Source organism: Taudactylus pleione, unplaced genomic scaffold (genome assembly GCF_031769625.1).
Source record: "Taudactylus pleione unplaced genomic scaffold, aTauple2 ptg000181l, whole genome shotgun sequence".
NCBI lineage: Eukaryota > Metazoa > Chordata > Amphibia > Anura > Myobatrachidae > Taudactylus > Taudactylus pleione.
The window spans coordinates 3,828,789-3,847,380 of NW_028284583.1; the positions used below are offsets into that span (position 1 = coordinate 3,828,789).

General features: G+C 45.1%; 1 protein-coding gene across 1 annotated transcript in view; it reads right to left on the reverse strand.

The window, feature by feature from the left end:
* The window catches only part of LOC148519817 (mediator of RNA polymerase II transcription subunit 1-like), a 73,089-nt gene that overhangs the window by 31,591 nt on the left and 22,906 nt on the right, over nt 1–18,592 (reverse strand). Inside the window, exons 7-9 of the mRNA XM_088476039.1 lie at nt 17,621–17,692; nt 9,623–9,697; nt 9,364–9,437 (exon numbers count right to left, since the gene is read on the reverse strand). Coding sequence (XP_088332165.1) covers nt 9,364–9,437; nt 9,623–9,697; nt 17,621–17,692 — 221 coding nt within the window. The remainder of the gene's footprint in view (nt 1–9,363; nt 9,438–9,622; nt 9,698–17,620; nt 17,693–18,592) is intronic.

An 18,592-nucleotide genomic window follows, 5' to 3' on the forward strand; every position in this document is an offset into this window, starting at 1 on the left:
AATCTAATCCCCCTCCCCCTTTCGTTGTCGGATATAGACCGGCGGCATCTCGTCCTCCGGTCTATTAACTACATCCCCACAGGGAGACCAATTCAAGTGATCAACAAAGATGTTGATCTGAGCAGAGAATGAGAGGCCCTATCTGTAAAGTAGAAAAATTGTAATGCAGAGGTTTACTAAAAAGACACCCAGCAAAAGAGCTGGGCAATCTGTAGTCAAGAGGGAGAGGAGTTGTACTGAGAAAGACCAGAGGCCTAGACTGCTAAAGTGGGTGAACCAGAAAGGCTGCACTTAGTAGATGTCACAATTCTTGGGAGAACAATGGTGCTTGCCCTTACTTGGGATTGGCAGAAAGAGTACAGAGGCGTGGAGTTTTCACCAAGGACCCCTGCAGGGGCATTTTAAGAGAGGAGGGGGCCCGTGTGCAGCCTACGTTTGGGCTCCCTCCTCTCTGTCAGCGGCTCAGTGGCACTAAGCGCTGTAGATTCTGGCTTCATGCCAGAATCTACTGCGCATGCGCGGGTCTCCGGGAAAATGGCGCCCGTGCCTACTTTCCAGGGGACATCTTTTCTGCGCAGATCACTGGGAGAATGGACACTGACATTTTCCCAGTGAGTGTTTGCTGCCCTGCAGTGCCTATCCGGCGCTGTGGAGCAGCACTTCGGGAATCGGCAGAGAGGTAAGTATAATTACCTATAGATGCAGGGTGTGCGGTGTGGACCCCCCTGGACCCAGGGGCCCGTGTGCCCCGCACGCCTTGCACCCATTATAAAGACGCCTATGGACCCCCGCAAGGAGGTGTGGACTTAACTGCGTCCAACACGTAGTTCCCGGCCCTCTGTCTGGGTGCCCCTCATACAGGTGCTGGTGTACACAGGAGTGTGATAATAGCACGTCGAAAGAAAGACGTACAAGAGAATTCAACAATCCAGGTCAGAACCAGCCGAGCTGCGTAGTACCAAGGATGAGGCAAAATCAGTCAAGGAGGATAGCCGAAATCAAAACTGAATCGCCAATCGCAGTACCAGGGAGGAGACGGATACAGGGCCTGATTCAGACCCGGTCGCAAGCGCTGAGCGCTCGCAACCGGGTCAATGGTGGCCCAGAGCGCATGCGTACGACGGAGCCAGCTCAGTCGTGCGCATACGCAAGACCCGTATAGCGATGGGCAATCAGTCGCTCCGGGTCTCGCACCAAAGGCGGCGTGCAGTCGATATTGAGTGACAGCACGCCCCCTTTGGTGGGCGGGCTGGGGGGGTGGCTGCCCAGACGGAGGCATTCCCATGAGAACTCCTACCGTCTGGGGGCGGCCCCACTGACATCACAAGTGATGTCAGTGGAGAGCTTTCGGCTCTGTTAGAGCCGAAAGCTCTCTGGGGCTTGTGGCCTCAAGGGTCTCGTCGCAAGCCCGATGGTCACGATGTGACCAGGAGGTCGCTCCTTAAAAACAAAAAAGACGCCCTGATTCAGAGCGAGCGCTCTGTCAGAGCGTCCGGCTCTGAATCAGGGCCACAGGTCACAAGGGAAGCTGAGGTCAACAACGCATAACAGAATGCACAAGAACACAAGTACGCTGAAGTAGGTATGAGCTTATACTCTGGTACCTGTCTAGTACCACAGACTCCCTCTTATAGGGGGGGAGGAATATAATCCTGTGGCGAACTAAGCGAGCCCACGAGGGAACAAGTTTCTTCTTCTTTAGGTGAATTTTACGGGCATGGAATCGCACTTCCGCCCTCACTGCACGTCACTTCCAGGTCCTTAGCATGAAGGGGAAATATGCTCTACCAATTGGCACGCCTGTCACTTTTCCTGCAGGTCGGCGTGTGCACCCCTAGGGGAGCTGAAGCCACCTGCACTTTGCATACGCATCAGGAGCCAGGACCAGAGACGCCGATTCCCGCTGGGACCCCAGTGCTGCCGGGTCCCGGTAAGTAACGGCCGGTGTCCGGCACACTGCGACAGTAGATCACAAAAACTGGGCCAGCATTGGCATACAATAGCTAGCATTCAACTGTTAGCAAGATCATTCGAGTGCAAGTACTGCAGCAAATAATTATTTGTTTGCGCAAATGGGTATTTTATCCTTATAATTACCTAGGTTCTTCCAGAAAAAAAGACTGTTACACTTTTCCACTAGTATGCCAGGTCGCACCCAGGATTATGTTCACGCGCCCATCCCTGGAGCGACCATCGACGTCACGTGATGAGCGGGCACTTGGAAATTATCTCCTCACCAAGCGCTGGCTTTTGCTATGCAGAGAAAGGGACCCGGGTTGCATCGACTTGGGTTACCCGTTCACACTGCTTCACGAGCTGGGGTGAACCAGTGTTCAACCCGGCTCATGACCAGGGTTGAAGTTCACTCGACCCGGCTTATTTCAACCCTGCCCTTTCAGACAGCAATATAACCCGGGTTGCTGCACCCTCATGTGCAAAATCCCGGGTTATTGCTGGCAGTGGAAAAGTGGTGTTCAAAAATTAAATAGTTAAATTCACCCATTTGTTACACAGAAAGAGCGGGCTCATTGTTACCAATTATAGGCAGTATTATAGTTAAAACGAGTTTTGTGGCTTAGAGCACAGTTTCTCAAACTCGGTCCTCAGGACTCCAAATAGTGCATGTTTTCCAGGTCTCATAGAAATCACAAGTAAAATGATTAGTTCCACCTGTGGAACTTTTAAAATATGTATCAGTGAGTAATGAATACACCTGTGCACCTGCTAGGTGACCGGCAAAACGTTACTTGTGTGGGATCCTGAGGACAGAGGGCCTGATTCAGAGCCGGACGCTATTTGTGAATGGTCGTTCAGAAAAAGGGGCCGGCTATTTAAATTGAGCACTCACTCTTTTGCGGTCTGTTGACGCCTCTATGTCTGAGCGGGCAAACGAAACATGCGCTCGCTATTTTGTAAAGACGCCCCCTGGCTGTTCGCATCATACATCATCTCCGCTATTTATTAGATTAATCGAGTACATCGAAAGGCGTCTGAACTGCTCGCAGTGCTTGTGGTAGATTTTACTTCCCGCAATCACTGCGAGCAGTTCAGGCTAAAAGACAACCAAGTGACGTGGTCGATGACGCTGGTTTGTTAATTATGCACACCCATTCAACGCCCGTTTTGACAGTTTGGCACGCCTGCGTTCGTATCTCCACTCCCCGTTTTCAAGCACCTTGCCCTGTTACCACCCACAAACGCCTCATTTTGTCACTCAAATTAGCAGGTCCTCGCTGTTTTGCGAGTGCACGATTTCCGACCGCAATGACTGGTTGGCGCATGCGCAGTACGACCCATACGCATATGCAGATGTGCGAACATCGCTCGGAGCGAGCGGCCGCTTACGAGCGGCTCTGAATCAGGCCCAGAGTTTGAGAACCACTGGCTTAGAGGTTTAAGTGTATAAATCTAAATGTATATATTATGCTAATTAGTGCCAGTAGTACTGCATGTAAACTGCATTTACTAAAAGAGCGGTTGCGTAGCGACATTGATATGATTTCTTTGTAGACTTAACCTGTTAACTTACCACACCTTTTCTCTTTATTATCATCAAACTAAGCTAAAATCACCTGCTATTCCTCTACTTATGCCTCGAATTCCTGGTAATAAACAAGCCATATTGCCGCCCCTCCACCAGACATGCTCCCATACATTGGTGTCAGTGGTGGAACTAGAGAGTGGTGGGCCCAGGTGCAAGAATGCGCTTTGGGGCCCCCTATGCAGTGCCCCCAGTAGTAGTCCCCTTATGGAATTCCCCCCAGTAGTAGTCCCCCTATGCATTGCCCCCAGTAGTAGTCCCCCCTATCCGATGCCCCAGTCTCTCCCATCACCTGCTGTGGGGGGAGCCGGTGTGTTTGTTACTGTGTAGTGTGGACCACTCTCACTGTGGCCTGCACTACATTTAAATACTGTGGGGCCCTGGGGACACTGGCGGCGGGTGCAGCGGCTATGGGCCCCCGCACTACAGCGGGCTCCGATGCAAGCCACCGGCTGCACCACCGCTAGTTCCGCCACTGAATGGTGTGTAGTACTTGTGTCTGTGAATCAGACAGACAGGACCATTACAGGTTGAGAACTAGTAGAGTGAATAAGTCACCTAAATGTTGCAAGTCTACTGAAGAAACTAGAGTGAAGGCCATATAAGAAGAAGAACGTAAGCACAGATCGAACTAACAATTTACAACACCAAACTATTTTTTTTTTTTATATATATATAATTTGACACCCTTTTTGCCACATTATTACAGATAGGGATTTTTTATTTATTGCAAATCAACTCTTAAAATAATCTTAACATATTCAAGTACATGTTGCAGAGGAGTAGTTCCCAAACAAGGTACCCTTAGGGTCTCCATAATTTTTTCAAGGCACACCTGACAAATAATTACTGAGCAGGTCTGTTTTTTGTTTTGTGTTTTTTAAGTAGTTGGGTCAAAATAACGTATTAAGTATTTTAAAAAAAAGGAGGGGCAAAGTGTAAGAATAGCAGTTTTTCTTCATGTCTCACCTTTTGCTCCTTCCATGTTTCTCCCTTACTTACCTTTAGTTTTGTTCGTCAGCACCGTTCTGCAAATAGCTCCTCAGATCAGTCACTTCCTGTCTGAATTTCCATAATGCACTGCGCTGTAGGACCCCATTCAGTAACAGGCAGCCTTAGGATTCACTGCCTGTTGCTTTACAGTGACTGCCCCTCCCCCGCTAGTTACAAACCCCTCTTTGCCACTTTGCTCTACTCCACCAACCTCTCTTCCACCTGTGCAAAGAAAAAAATAATTTTACACAAAAAAAGCCACACTGGCTAGTCTCTTTAAGCCACCGGCCACTGCGGCACCCCGGTGACAGCACTGCGGCACCCCTGGGAGCAGTGGCGCACAGTTTGGGAACCACTGATATAGAGGAAATTACACACACACGATACAATGTAGCAATTTAAGCATGTACATGTTGTTCTCTCTTAAGCAACATTTTATACAGTCTATTTGTAGTTAAAAAAAAAATTTTTTACAAAGTTAATTTTTTCATTTTAAACCAGATTAGGATACAATCTGGAACATCTTTGGAAGAATGCTTACAACAGGAATTTAGTGCAGTGTAATGTACTGTATATCATAAAGCAAAATATAGTACTGCAAACTTCAGATAAAGCGTACAGTATTTTGTATATTTTCTGAAATACCTTTTGTGTCCAACAGATGAGGCCAAAGAGACAAACCATTTATTCCAGCAAGTATGCTTAAGACTGTTCCATACCCAGCTTTAATGCATTGTAAACTAGTTAATAAATCAATACATTTTACTCTGCATCTGCTTTACTATTTACAGGTCAATTATGATCCTTTATTTATAAAGCACTGACATATTACTCAGCACAACATACAGTATTAAGGGGATCATAACAAAAAGCAAATGGAGTCTGTGTGCTCCAATATGTAGAACCAACCAGACAATGACATAAAATCCCCCCCCCGTTTTTTGCATTAAAACCCCTCGTTGTTTCATAATCATACTGATTCTCACGGTTTATATATCAGTCCACACAAGACCATCTTCCTAGCCTAGATTAAGGTTAAGCTGAGCGCAGTACGTATATTTATTTATCCATTTGCCTATTTACAGTGTCAGCTGTACCACTTACTGCAGCTCGCCAACCATACCCATTCTCAGTGCGCAGATATCCTACCTCCTCTTCTTCTAAATGACATAAAATCATCCAGTATAGTGAGCGCACATCGACATGAAACAAAAAGGTAACGTCCCTGTCCAATGAGCTTACAGTCAAATGTGAACTACAGATACATATGGTAGCAAAAAAATTTATTCTCGCAAACATCTCTTCTAGCAGCCTCCTGGAGTTCTGCTCATACGCAGTAGGGAAATCGCTGGGAAAATGGCTGACACGCCATCTTCCCGGTGTCCTGTGCATGCGCAGTAGACTCCGGGCACAGACTAGTGCCCGCAGTCTACTGAACCTGTCAATGCGCCGCGCCCACTGGAGGGGACCCCGGACGGTGAGTGAACACAGATCCCCTCCTCTCTAAATATGCCCCTGGACTAAGGGATCTATTCATTATCACTTAATTTTTACAAAAGCAGGTGAAAATTAACATTTTCACCTGCTTTTGTAGAAATTAAGTTTTCAGGCTATTCATCAAAAAGGTAATGCAGGAGATATCACAGATCTCTTCTGCTTACCCTTCACTTCCTATGTGGCCCGCTGTCCCCATACACGTCCATCCACAGCACAGCTCACTTCTACTACAACACTTGCCAGCTTCCTTTCTGCATGCAAAAGCATCCTGTCAGGACGATGAAATCCACTGCATCTCTGATAACATGACAAGATGGGCACACAACTCTGACATTGCAAGGACAGCTGATTATCAGAAGAGTGGTTCTGGCACACTGTTACGAATTCCGATGCCTACTCCATGCCTACTCCATGTGAGACCAGCTAGCGAGATCTTCCACCAATAACAACCGCCCGTTGTTCCCTTAGAACTAGGATACGTTCACCGGTACTCAGGCGACCGCCTGGACTTATGCTCGAGGTAGTAGCGGCTCACATGGAGATACAAGAGATTTCAATAGGTAAACATGTACAATTAGGACTGACACAGTTGATGGTGTTAAGGATATCGATGGTGCGGCTATAGTGCGGCAATAGCCGTTAGAGTACTGTTTGGATTTACAATGGCTTGGGAGCCGATGGTGCGGCAAGAAAGCCAATGGTGCTGCAATTGTGCCGATGGTGCGGCTCAAGCCGTGAGAGTACAGTTTGGTTGGGAGCCGATGGTGGGCAGTTGTGCCGATGGTGTGGCAATGGTGCAGCTATAGTCGTGAGAGTACAGTTTGGTTTTTTGGACAATGGCTTGGGAGCCGATGGTGCGGCAATTGTGCCGATGGTGCGGCAATAGCTGTTGGTGCAGCAATGGTGCCGATGGTGCAGCTATAGCCATGAGAGTACAGTTTGTTTTTTTGACAATGGCTTGGGAGCTGATGGTGCGGTAATTTTGCCGATGGTGCGGCTATGGTGCCGATGGTGCGGCAATAGCCATTGATGCGACTATAGCCGTGAGAGTACAGTTTGGTTTTGAAGAACAGATGGCAGCACGGGGGCTGCTTGGTGCAGCTGGAAGCTGTATGGAGATAGCTGAGCAGACTGCAGCACGGGGCTGCTTGGTGCGGCTGGAAGCTGTATTGAGATAGCTGAGCAGATGGCAGCACGGTGGCTGCTAGATGAGATAAGGAAGCCGTATGGAAGTTCAGTGAACAGATGGCAGCACAGGGGATGCTTGATGCGGCTAGGAAGCCGAATAGGTGTTCATATCCACAGGAGAACAGGAACAACCTGACTATGCAGCCAGGCCGTGGGAACTCACAGACACACTATAGTCGGCACAGCTGCAATAGTCCAGTGAGTATAAATAGGCTGAAGTCCCAATCAGGTTTGCACTTGTGGAATAACCATCACTTCCTGAGGCGTGCCGATCGCCTAGCAACAGGAAGAACTGGAGTAACCCCGTCCTGTCCGGGCATACTGTCAGAAAGTGTCAAGTTGTGACCGTGACTTGTAACACATGCTAGCATGATAACGCATAACAATATCACAAAACAGAGATTTTAGTCTTACTGTAACTTTCTGCAATTTAAAATAAATATGCGCCCAATTATTCCATACTATTCCATTAATTTCTGTAGCTCTTTAGGAAAACTTATGTACATTGATCTCTAGTCAACTATATTTGCCTAGTTAAACCGAGACTACCAATTCGATAAATCCCTTAAAATGGTTTGATGACAGGGAGAAACAAAAATAGAGTCTGAGGATATGCAGCTACTTACCAACAGTAACTCTATATACCAACTACATGCAGTTGTAAAGAGATGGACTCCAGGTGAACGAAAAACGCACTGGGGGACAGCGCACAGACGTAGTACAAACAAGGAAATATTTTTTTACTTTTTTAAATTCGGCGCTCAGCTGACGCTGCGTACAGTCACAGCACTTATATGTCCATGAACAAAGGCTTCTAGGGTTGTGAAGAGGGATCCTTTCGAATCCCTCCGCCCATGCCCGTCTCCTTCCGCCGGGGCTTTGTGTGCCTGTGTGAACTCTAGTTCACGCAGGTGCACTAGCACTGCCGAGTCGACTCGGCAGTGCAGAGTTTCACTGCGCCGAAAGGAGCAGTGAAGCCGCTTCAGGGAGACAGATGATTTTCGGATTAGCTGTCTCTGCGTCGGAGCAATAACTAATTTGCTGCGGCACTCGCGGTGAGTTAGTATGTTAATTATCGGGGTAAGCATAACCCTCTAAGTAATAACCCAGATGGACGAGACTGTGCTGTGAGCGGGATTCGGCAATGTACTTCCACCACAATAGAAGGCAAGACACTAAAATTGCAAGGAATCCTCTAATTTTTCTTGGACTTTGGAGGGACTTTGTGTTCGAGAGGACTATATATTAGTTCTCCAGAAAAAGTTACTTAGGCAACTCCCTGCAATTGCTCTTTTTTGTTTTTAAGACACTTGGCACTAAAACCAAAAAGCCGCAATTTTTGATGGTGCCTTCCTCCACAGCATAATATTAAACAAGTGTTATAGGTGGCACTCAGAAATAATATGGACACAGAATCAACGCAAGTCAGCGTCAACGTTTCAGTTCTATTGTAAGAATTCTCATCAGGACCCGATGAAAATTCTTACAATAAAATTGAAACACTTACTTGCGGGGATTCCGCGTCCATATTATTTCTCTGAGTGCAACCTATAATGCCGATTTACTTAATAAATATACATTTATACACACACACACACATACACACACGGAGCTTTACAGCTTGGTGCATCAATCACAATTATTTTCATGTTCTTAATTACGTACTGCTTGTTTTAATAAACTGTTTAGCAGCGCTAACTTCTCTTTATGTTCATATAAAGTATAGAAATGTGCGATTGGAATAGTATTGATGATTTTGGCCTTTAGCCATAAGCCTGACAATGTATTTGCAGATATATATTGATATATGACAGACTGTAAATAACAGATTCAGCAATAAAACCCATGTGGCCCCATCCCAGGTTTGTGTGGGTTCCATCTAGTGTCATTCACTCCTACCATGGTCCAAATATGTACTGGTAGGTTAATAAGTTTCTAACAAAAGTGTCTGCAGTGTAGAAAAAGATTGTACATATCAAAATTGGTATATTCAGGCACTTTACTCCCCGTCCCAGGGAAAAGTGCACTGCATTATAGGATTGGCCTATTTGAAGAAATTATATTAAAAAGAAAGAAAATGTGCGAACATCATTTTGTAATAAGAGTAAGAAAAATGGGAATAATGAAAATATATATATATATACCTCCAGATCTCGGAGAAAGAAAACCTACTTTTCCATGTAAGATTGCCATCACCCTATCCTTCTCAGTTGTAGGACTGGCAAGACAAAAAAAAAAAAAAAAATGTACATTGTAAATAAATTGTTAGCATAGCTGTGGCAGCAAATATGTGCCCCCAAACCCCACTGATATCAATTCAGCAGTGACCACCGCATTTAATTCACAAGTTCCATTCAGCAGCACTCAAGCAACATCCAGGACAATATACCCATTGTATAGTACCTGCTCAGACTGAATATTGTACTCAGATCATCTTCTAAACTGCGCAATGCAAGATAGACTTTAGCTTTGGTATCACTGGGGAAATAAAATAGCAAGAGTCACACATACCTAGTATAACGTATGACCAGCTCTTAGGGGTAAATTTACTAAAGTGAGAGTTTTTGGAAGTGAAATGTTGCCCATAGCAACCAATCAGATTCTACTTAACATTTAACTACCACCTTCTAGAAGATAATAGCTAGAATCTAATTGGTTGCTTTGGGCAACATCTCCACTTCTAAAAACTCTCACTTTAGTAAATATACCCCTTTAGTGTCCAGCTAACAGACTCTACTCTTGCAGTCCTATTCAAATCAATATGTGATCCACAGCTGTATTGAACAATACTGGAAATATTAGGTTCTCCTGCACTCTGAGCTGCAGAACCTGTATTTTCACTGCTCTCCTGCTTTCATGGACAGTGAGCTGCGTATCTGAAAACAGCAATATACAGATATAGGGCCTGATTCAGACCCACTCGCGAGCGGCTGTCCGATGGTCTGCACTGCGCATGACAGAGGGCGCTCCGTCGTGCGCATGCGCGAGACGCGACGAGCGAAGGACTTTCCTTCGCTCGTTGTGTCTGATCAAAGGGGGCGTGCTGTCGATGTTGATTGACAGCACGCCCCCTTTGGAGGGCGTGCCGGGGGCGTGCCTCCCAGACGGGGGCGTTCCCAAGGGAACGCCTACCGTCAGAAGCCGGCCCCACTGACATCACTAGTGATGTCAGTGGGAGTGATTTTGGCTCTGATAGAGCCAAATCACTCCGGGCCTTGCGGTTGAGAAACTCAACCGCAGGCTTCGGCTCGCAGTGGCGATGGTCGCGATGGTCAAGACCATCGCGACCATCAACCTGCACGCTCGTATATGCTGTGGGTGGTGACCCACAGCTATACGAGCGTCCAGGAGGACGCTCCATAATTATGGAGGTGGGCCCTGATTCAGAGCGAGCGCTCTGGTCAGAGCGTCCGGCTCTGAATCAGGGCCATAATTCACACGAGAGAAAAAAAAGGCTAAAGTGTATTTCGGTAAATTTAGGTCTCTTCTATGCAGACATACTAGCATTTTTTAGTACTTTATTATTTTTGCGCTGCATATAAAAAACAACCATTCAGCAATGTTATGAGTTTATGTTATGAGATTTAGATCAACAAGAGAAAATGATAAGCTAGAATCTATGGTGCAGAATTCATTCCAATTTCTCACACTAAGGGCCATATTCAATTTGAAGCGAAAAGGCCGTTATCTTTTTTACCTATTTTCATTATCCCCGTATTCAATTTTAAAGACTTTTCGCCAGTGCGAAAAGTCTTTGAAAAAAAAACGGGGATAACTTTTCACCACGGAATAGGTGGCGAAAAAAAGTGCAGAGTTGGGGTTTAGGGGTGCAGGCTTATAAAAAAAAAAAAAAGCCTGCACCCCTGGGAGAGTCCCCTAAAAAAAGATCAGTGTCTAAAAAAAGTTAAAAAAAAAAAAAAAAAGTTTGATTTGGGGTGAAAAATAAAAAAAATGTGGGAAACAAATTTAAAACTAACAAAATTAATTCAGGGGGGGTTCCCAAGTATGCGGCAGGTGTTTTCTTCATTGCGGGTAGTAGCGGCAGGTGCATTTTTTAAATTTTGAAGAATTTTAAAAATGCACCATAGGGATATATGTTTGCACCCATTTTCATGTATCCCAAAATTTGATGCACCTAGTTTATAAAAAAAAAACAAAAAAACTAAGTGCTCTTCTTCCCCTGTCGGAAAAAAACAACACCTGCCACGGCTATTTAAAAGCCATACTTACCTTCCGCAGGCCAAAATGGGGGTACCCATAATGTCAGGAAACCATTAGGGGGGTCCCTGGATGCTTTCCCGAAAATTCACGATACTTTCCGCCGGGTCCCGTTTTCGCAGCTTTCAAATTGAATATCGACGCCCGATACTTTATCCCAGTAAAATCTCCGATGTGGAGCGAAAACCCCCCTAACACTCTACAGTGATGGCAGTAATGGTAATTCATGTTACAACGTACCTGGAGACTTTACTACACCTCATAAGGGCATACATACTGTATACCCAGTGCCAACTCATTTAACATATGTATATTTGCCACATATGTATATTCTTCAGTAAAGGCATGACTTTTTGCATTGTGTAAAAATTGTGTATAAAAAGTAGCACGTGTTAGCAGTGTAGTGCGCTACTGCGCACTCTCCAACAAAAAGACTCCTCTAGGGAAGCTAAGTTCCCAAACCAAGATGGTCAACGGTAGGGTATCTGCACATGCGCCACTGTGTATGAGCGACATGGTGTAGGACGTACATACTAATTTTAGCTCCAGGTACCTGCGTAATTACTTCACTGTATCCAATATTACAGACCCTGTACCAGTACCCTATAGAGGAGAGTCCCCAGATGGTGGTCTCTCTGCACCCCTTCAGAGGTGGCCATACATTTGGACTCTGTGATCTACTTATTAAGCTAAAAACCTTATGTGAGCTACAGAGTATGCTCACTTGCTCACACGATAGGTGTGAGCCCAAAAAGGGAGTGTGGTATGCAAAAGTGGGCGTGACTTTGCACCAAGGAGCATGGGGTCTGTTCTGCCCGAAACCACATATTGGTCCTCACATTAGAAAAAATGAGACACATTTGCCCCCACAAAAAAAATCCATAAACACATTGGCCCTTACAGCAAAAAAAACAATGTCCCCCTCCCCGTCTGAGTATTTTCTATTCTCTGCTCCCTCCCCTACAGTAGTTAACATACCTCTTTTTCTCCTGCAGCGCAGCCTCACTCCAGTTAGCGTGGGTCTCCAGTCCACAGGCAAACATGCCAGCAGTAAGTGGCACTGGCAAGGAAAAGGGAGTCCCTTTAGGAGGTGGACCAGCCAGGTGCCAAAGGATCCTCGGTAACCGCCTTAGTCACATGTCTGGCCTAGCAGCTGAGAGAGACATGCAGATAATGCTTCCCGGATGCTTAGTTTGTTACAAAGATAATCAGCCGCACAGGGTGCAGATGCAGCCCACCCTGGCCTCAGCCAATAAGAATCAGCTTGATTCTGAATGGCTATTGCTATCATGGGGACAGCTAACAGACAGCCACGGCTTCAGCTAGCCGCAGCTTTGGTGCAGCAGCCAATAAAGAATCACACTGATTCTTATTGGCTGCTGGTGATACACCTGACCACAAACAGTACAGGTCAGCTGCGGCTTCAGCTTCGGTGCAGAAGTCAATAAGAATCTGCATGACTCTTGTTGGCTGATCCTGGTTGTCCACCACGATCGACTGGCCGGGTGCCCGTGATAGATAGTTTGGCCACCCCAGCTCTACTCCATCCAGAGTGTGTATTACAACAGTGAGTATACTTTACAAATTATTTCCAACAATAAACCACAGAGCCTGGATAAGTTACTTGACTGGTCACTGCCTACATGTTATGATCCGTGGCAGTGGATCATCTTTGTTGCAAGTCCCGTCCGCATTAAGCAATTGGAACACTGCTTTATGCCTTTGATTCCATTTCCGGCTGTTGCAGGCAGCTGGAACTCTGTGTCTTTGCAGCTCATGGCTGCATTTCCACCTCTCAGTCTTTGCAGCTCAGCTGCAAACCATTCAGTGATTAGGGAGGCTCTCTGCAGGGATTGCCCTCATTGGTCCCTTCTTCTGATAAGTTACAGCCAGCCGTACACTTCCTGCAGGTGATTGGTCTTCTTGGAGCCTTGTCATTTGGTCCCTGTTCGTCGTTGCAGTTCCTGAGTTCCTAGCTGTCTTCCTAAAGGAATTGCTCAGCTAAGTGTTTCACTACTGTTCATTAACCCTGCTGATATATACTTCTTAGTATTCTGCTGTGTGACCTGTGCATGCATTATCTACTGAGCCATCCACCTATGCCTTGCTAGAATCACTGTTTAATTATCATTGCTTTTCTATATTGGGATTGCTGTGCTATAAATTTAATGGGGTGTTAGGCACTAGTGCTATGGTGGTCCTCACCTAGATATTGGGAGCTGCTGGGCATACGAGTTGTCCAGACTCGTAAGTAAGTATCATAAGGAATAGAGAAGTATTATATCCAGCGCTAACCAAAAAAGTGGAATAATCAAAGAAAAACAGAGAACTATGTAATCAATGTATAAATAAAATATGTTTATTTATATTTAAGATGTTGCAATGAAGATGGCAACAGTTGTAGAAATGGTATCTGTTAGTATGGCACTTACTGGGAAGTTCAGATGGCTCCTTTAGGGTGCCTCTTTCCGTAGGTTAGAGCTATACCTACGTTACCTATGGCCAATTGCCCTGGAATTGATTGAGCTGACAATATTGTGCTCAGTTCAAAAACTTCTTGTAAAATCACCTTGGTTGCAGGTTACATAAGTGGACTCCTTAAGGGTGTCCCTTTCCGTACAGCACTTTGTGCCTACGTCTCCCTTTTAACACTGTTCGTGACAACCTTCTCGGTGTATGTATACAATCTTACTATCATCAAATTGCCCTATGCTTGATATTATGGCATAAGTATTGATAGATATTGATGATAGGTATTGATGGATATCTGTATATATTCACACACTGTCCTCCTGTATATGCGTGTCCAGTCTTGTGGAGGTACAGGTGTAGTGAGGGGTCTTGGTCTGCCCTTGCTAAGGGGTGACCTTCCGCATGTTCAAATGTACCATACGCAGTGTTCAACAGAAAATTGTATGTGTGAGTCCCAGCGCCGGCGTCCCGCACTGCTGGTCTTACCGGTGGTGATCACTTTTGTAGTGGAGCTTCACCGCATCCCGTGTGGACTCTGTCAGCCGTTGGTAGTGAAGACACCTTCCTCCTGCTGAGACGTCGTATGTTGAGACTGAGTCCGGAAAGCGTTGATTGGCGTGAAGCTACTGTTATGTCTACAGGGAGGGGACACAGTGATTTTACAAGAAGTTTTTGAACTGAGCACAATATTGTCAGCTCAATCAATTCCAGGGCAATTGGCCATAGGTAACGTAGGTATAGCTGTAACCTATGGAAAGAGGCACCCTAAAGGAGCCATCTGAACTTCCCACTAAGTGCCATACTAACAGATACCATTTCTACAACTGTTGCCATCTTCATTGCAACATCTTAAATATAAATAAACATATTTTATTTATACATTGATTACATAGTTCTATTGCTGTACTATGCTGGTGCTGCTGCAATAATAGTGACTGTGTTTAATCTTTCCTACTACATTGAGAACTGTGGTGCAGCTCTGAGTGCTCTATTACTTGCATTTCACCTGTGGATAAATACTGTGCTGTCCTTCAAGAATCGCATTACTCTACATGATGTCCATATCCTCTGTCTGCATATTATACCCATGCTACTACTTGTTCCAGTGTACTGGACAAAACTAGTATCAGTACTTCAGTTAACTGTTTTCTTGCCATATTACTGTTGCTTATACATTACTACTCCAGTTATTACCTAGTGATCTCTGGTCTGTTGCATAAGCCCCTACTGTTCGGAGGTATAAGACCTGGTGGCCATCTAAGTACCAGTGTGTGTCTAACACTAAGGGAACAGTGGGTGGCTGTTATAGGCAGTAGATCCTCCATCGAGGGACTCTATGGGTCTTATGCAATAGTGCAGAAGTTTCATAACACTACAGAATTAACCAGACATTTCTAAATGCAAGGTGGCGGCCTGGTCGATGCTTCAACACGACAAGATGGCAGCAACTTATCTTACTGTGGTTCCTAGTCCAATCTGCAATAGGAAGATACACTCCAAGTGGCTGACTGAGTAACATTCAGACACAGCCTAGTCTTTTGCCACAGCCGCTTCTGCTTAGCTTCCTCCATTACCTCCCAGAAGCACCCACTTTATTCGACAGACCCTGCGTTCAAATCTGTTCTGCGTCTCTGGGCACTAACCAGGGGCATAAGTTTGCAAGGGCTCCTATGTACAGTACCATCCAATGGTGTAAAATTGTAACATGTATACAACACATTTAAAAAGGAAGATGCCCCCCCCCTAAGCTCTATGATAGTTACGCCCATAGCTCCAGCAATTGGGACACATGCGCTGCATGACTGGGGCGAATGTGCAGATTTAAAACACTGACCAACTGGGTGTGGCATCGACACTGCGTGTGACTTGGAATCAGCCCCCACATGTGGACTAGCTAACTTGGCCCATATTAAATAAAAAACGAAAAAATTCCTCTAGCTCCAAAAATTAGCATTACTCATCAATGCACATAATGGATTTAAAGAATGCTTTGAGGGACTAGCAGGGGCAGAACTATGGGAGACAATGGAGGCACCTGCCGCCGGGCTCCAGCACTGAAGGGGCACCTTCTCCATTGCCCACAATATATTTACCCCACTTAGGGCTGTAACTATGTACCCGGAGTGTACGTTATGGCCATCCAATACATGGCACCTCTTCACTAGTGGAGAGCAGGGGCGTACAGAGTGCTGCCGGGCCCCGGTAAAGAGGGGGCATGACCTAATCATGGGAGGCGTGGCCACTCCCCCTTGAAAAAAGAAAAAAAATACTTCTGCAGCTACACGGCGCTATGCGCCGGGGAGGGGGCGCTGTGAGCCCCTCAGCCTGGCGCAAAGCCATGGGGGGGCGCGATCAGAGTGATCGCTCCCCCCCTCAGGCATGGGAGATTGCTTAGCAGCCGCGAGCAGTCACCCGCTGCATCCAAGCACACGCTGTGTGCTGTGCTGCTGCGAGGGAGGGAGGAGGGAGGAAGGGAGGAGGGGGGGAGGCGGCGCCGGAAGCCCAGGCAAATTGTACCCGCTCCCTCCCCCCTCTCGGTGCCCCTGGTGGAGAGCTCTGTGTCAGAGCATCAACTGCCATCTCAGTCTATCTATAGCCTATACTCATTGGTTTTGCTGCTCATTAGCAGCTTCTTTTTTCATTGTGACACGTCTGGCGCCCCATCACCCACAACTCTGTCTCACTCCTCCATGGCATGCCTATATTCTGTGTGCAACTGCGGGTGTATCTTCTCACGAAATGCTACGTTACAGTGTCAGCGGCTGTGACAGATGGCACCAAATTTACGCCACTGGGGACTAGGTATCAACGATCAGGAAAGCAGCTCCAATAATCGGTTCCAACCGAACATATGTAAGTGTGACAACGAGTATGTGTCTATGATAACGATTACTAGTGTACCGTTACTATATCAGCATACATCTGATTATATGTATGGAAATAAAAATCTCAGACAAAGTGACATTGGGCTCAAGATTTATTTTTTATTCATTCACTATAATTATATTGCCTTCTGTCAAGATATTGGAATCTACTCACATATGGCTCAACATTAGAAGTCATTAATACTCATATTTTTCCATAATTAGAATATGACAACAGCATACAGTGTGTCAGCGTAATTTTTAGTATATCACTTTTCCTACTTTACCCTCACTATTTGTATATTCTCTATTTTGTTTTTAATACTTCACTGAGCAAGGTTTTAATGTCTTCATGAATAAAGGTTATATTTTATTTAAAACTTTTCTATTTGTGCGCCATTGCAGAACAATCTTTTAAGTTAAAAGGGTCTGGATAAATAGGTCCCCTATTCTTTATTTGATAAAAAAGGGAAGCTGGGAGGCAGGTCCCTCTCACCTTAGGAATTCAGGGGTGTTTTTGGAAGAATATCTAACATTCAGAAGCACATAATGGTCAGGTGGTCAGGAGTGGTCATGTCCATGGCGACATTGGCTGGTTCCCCACATGACCGGTCCATGGATCCTTTTTGGAGGAGGAAACTTGGGTATTTCCTGACATTTTTAAATGTTGGGAGGAGTAAGTTGTCATACCAAAGCCGATCACTTTGAAATCTTTTATAGTTCCTCAATTCAAAAACATGCTTCACCATTTCATCATTCCAATAGCTAGCACAATACCAGCCATCCAAATTTACCATCTGTTCTTTCAAATAATTCTATATTGTACAAATCATATGACAAAATATACCTGTTTCCTGGAATATTGTACAGATTTAAAAGACCTTCCAAGCTTCTTCCAAAGCCTTCAAAATCATTTATCCTACAGGTAAGACAACATCTTTAATGAACTTTAGAAGTCTACAAAAGTTATAAACTAAAATAGTTTTTTTTCCCTTTTTCTATTGAAAAGAATGGTTCAGCTTTCAGTTAAGTGACTTCTTCCCAAGAAGAAAATGAATGGAATCTAAAAAATGTCACTACATCTATATTGTTGGTTGCATATTTTTTTCTAGAACATTAAAGTATTAACTTCAAGTGTAAACTGAAATTGAAAACAAGTAACATAAGTATTTACTTTTGCACACACCTAAGCATAATTTTAGGCACGGACTGCATGGTGTGATAAAGGACATGACAAGGGTGTGAATAGAGTAATCAGAACAATTGAGTAACGAGCAGGAAGATAGGCCCCCCCTAAACTCTGGGTATAATATTAATATATATATATATATATATATATATATTATAGCGCTATCTATTGGGTTCCAGACTATAGATAGACAGTAAAAGGATTGACAATGTCTAGATAGACACCAGATGTTAGACAGTCAATAGGTCGACTGGGACAAAAGGTCGACACACTAGAGGCAGACGGGTACAAATGATCGAAACGCAATTTTTTTTGTGTGTGTGTTAGGCACTTACGCAGATGGTTAGGGTAAGGCACCAGGAGACAAGGTTAGGCACTAGAAGGGACGGTTATGGTCAGGCACCTACCCCGACGGTTAGGGTGAAGATTAGGGCTAGAAAACAAAAAAAATCATGTGTCAACCTTTTGACCATGTCGACCTTTTGTCCCATTAGACCTATTGACTGTCTAACATCTGGTGTCTATCTAGACACTGTCAACCTTTTGTCCGTCAATCCGCACCCCTATATATCAAGGAGAAAACTCATAAGGGATGCTGCCAGGAAGCCTGCAGGATTTTCAACCAGGTAT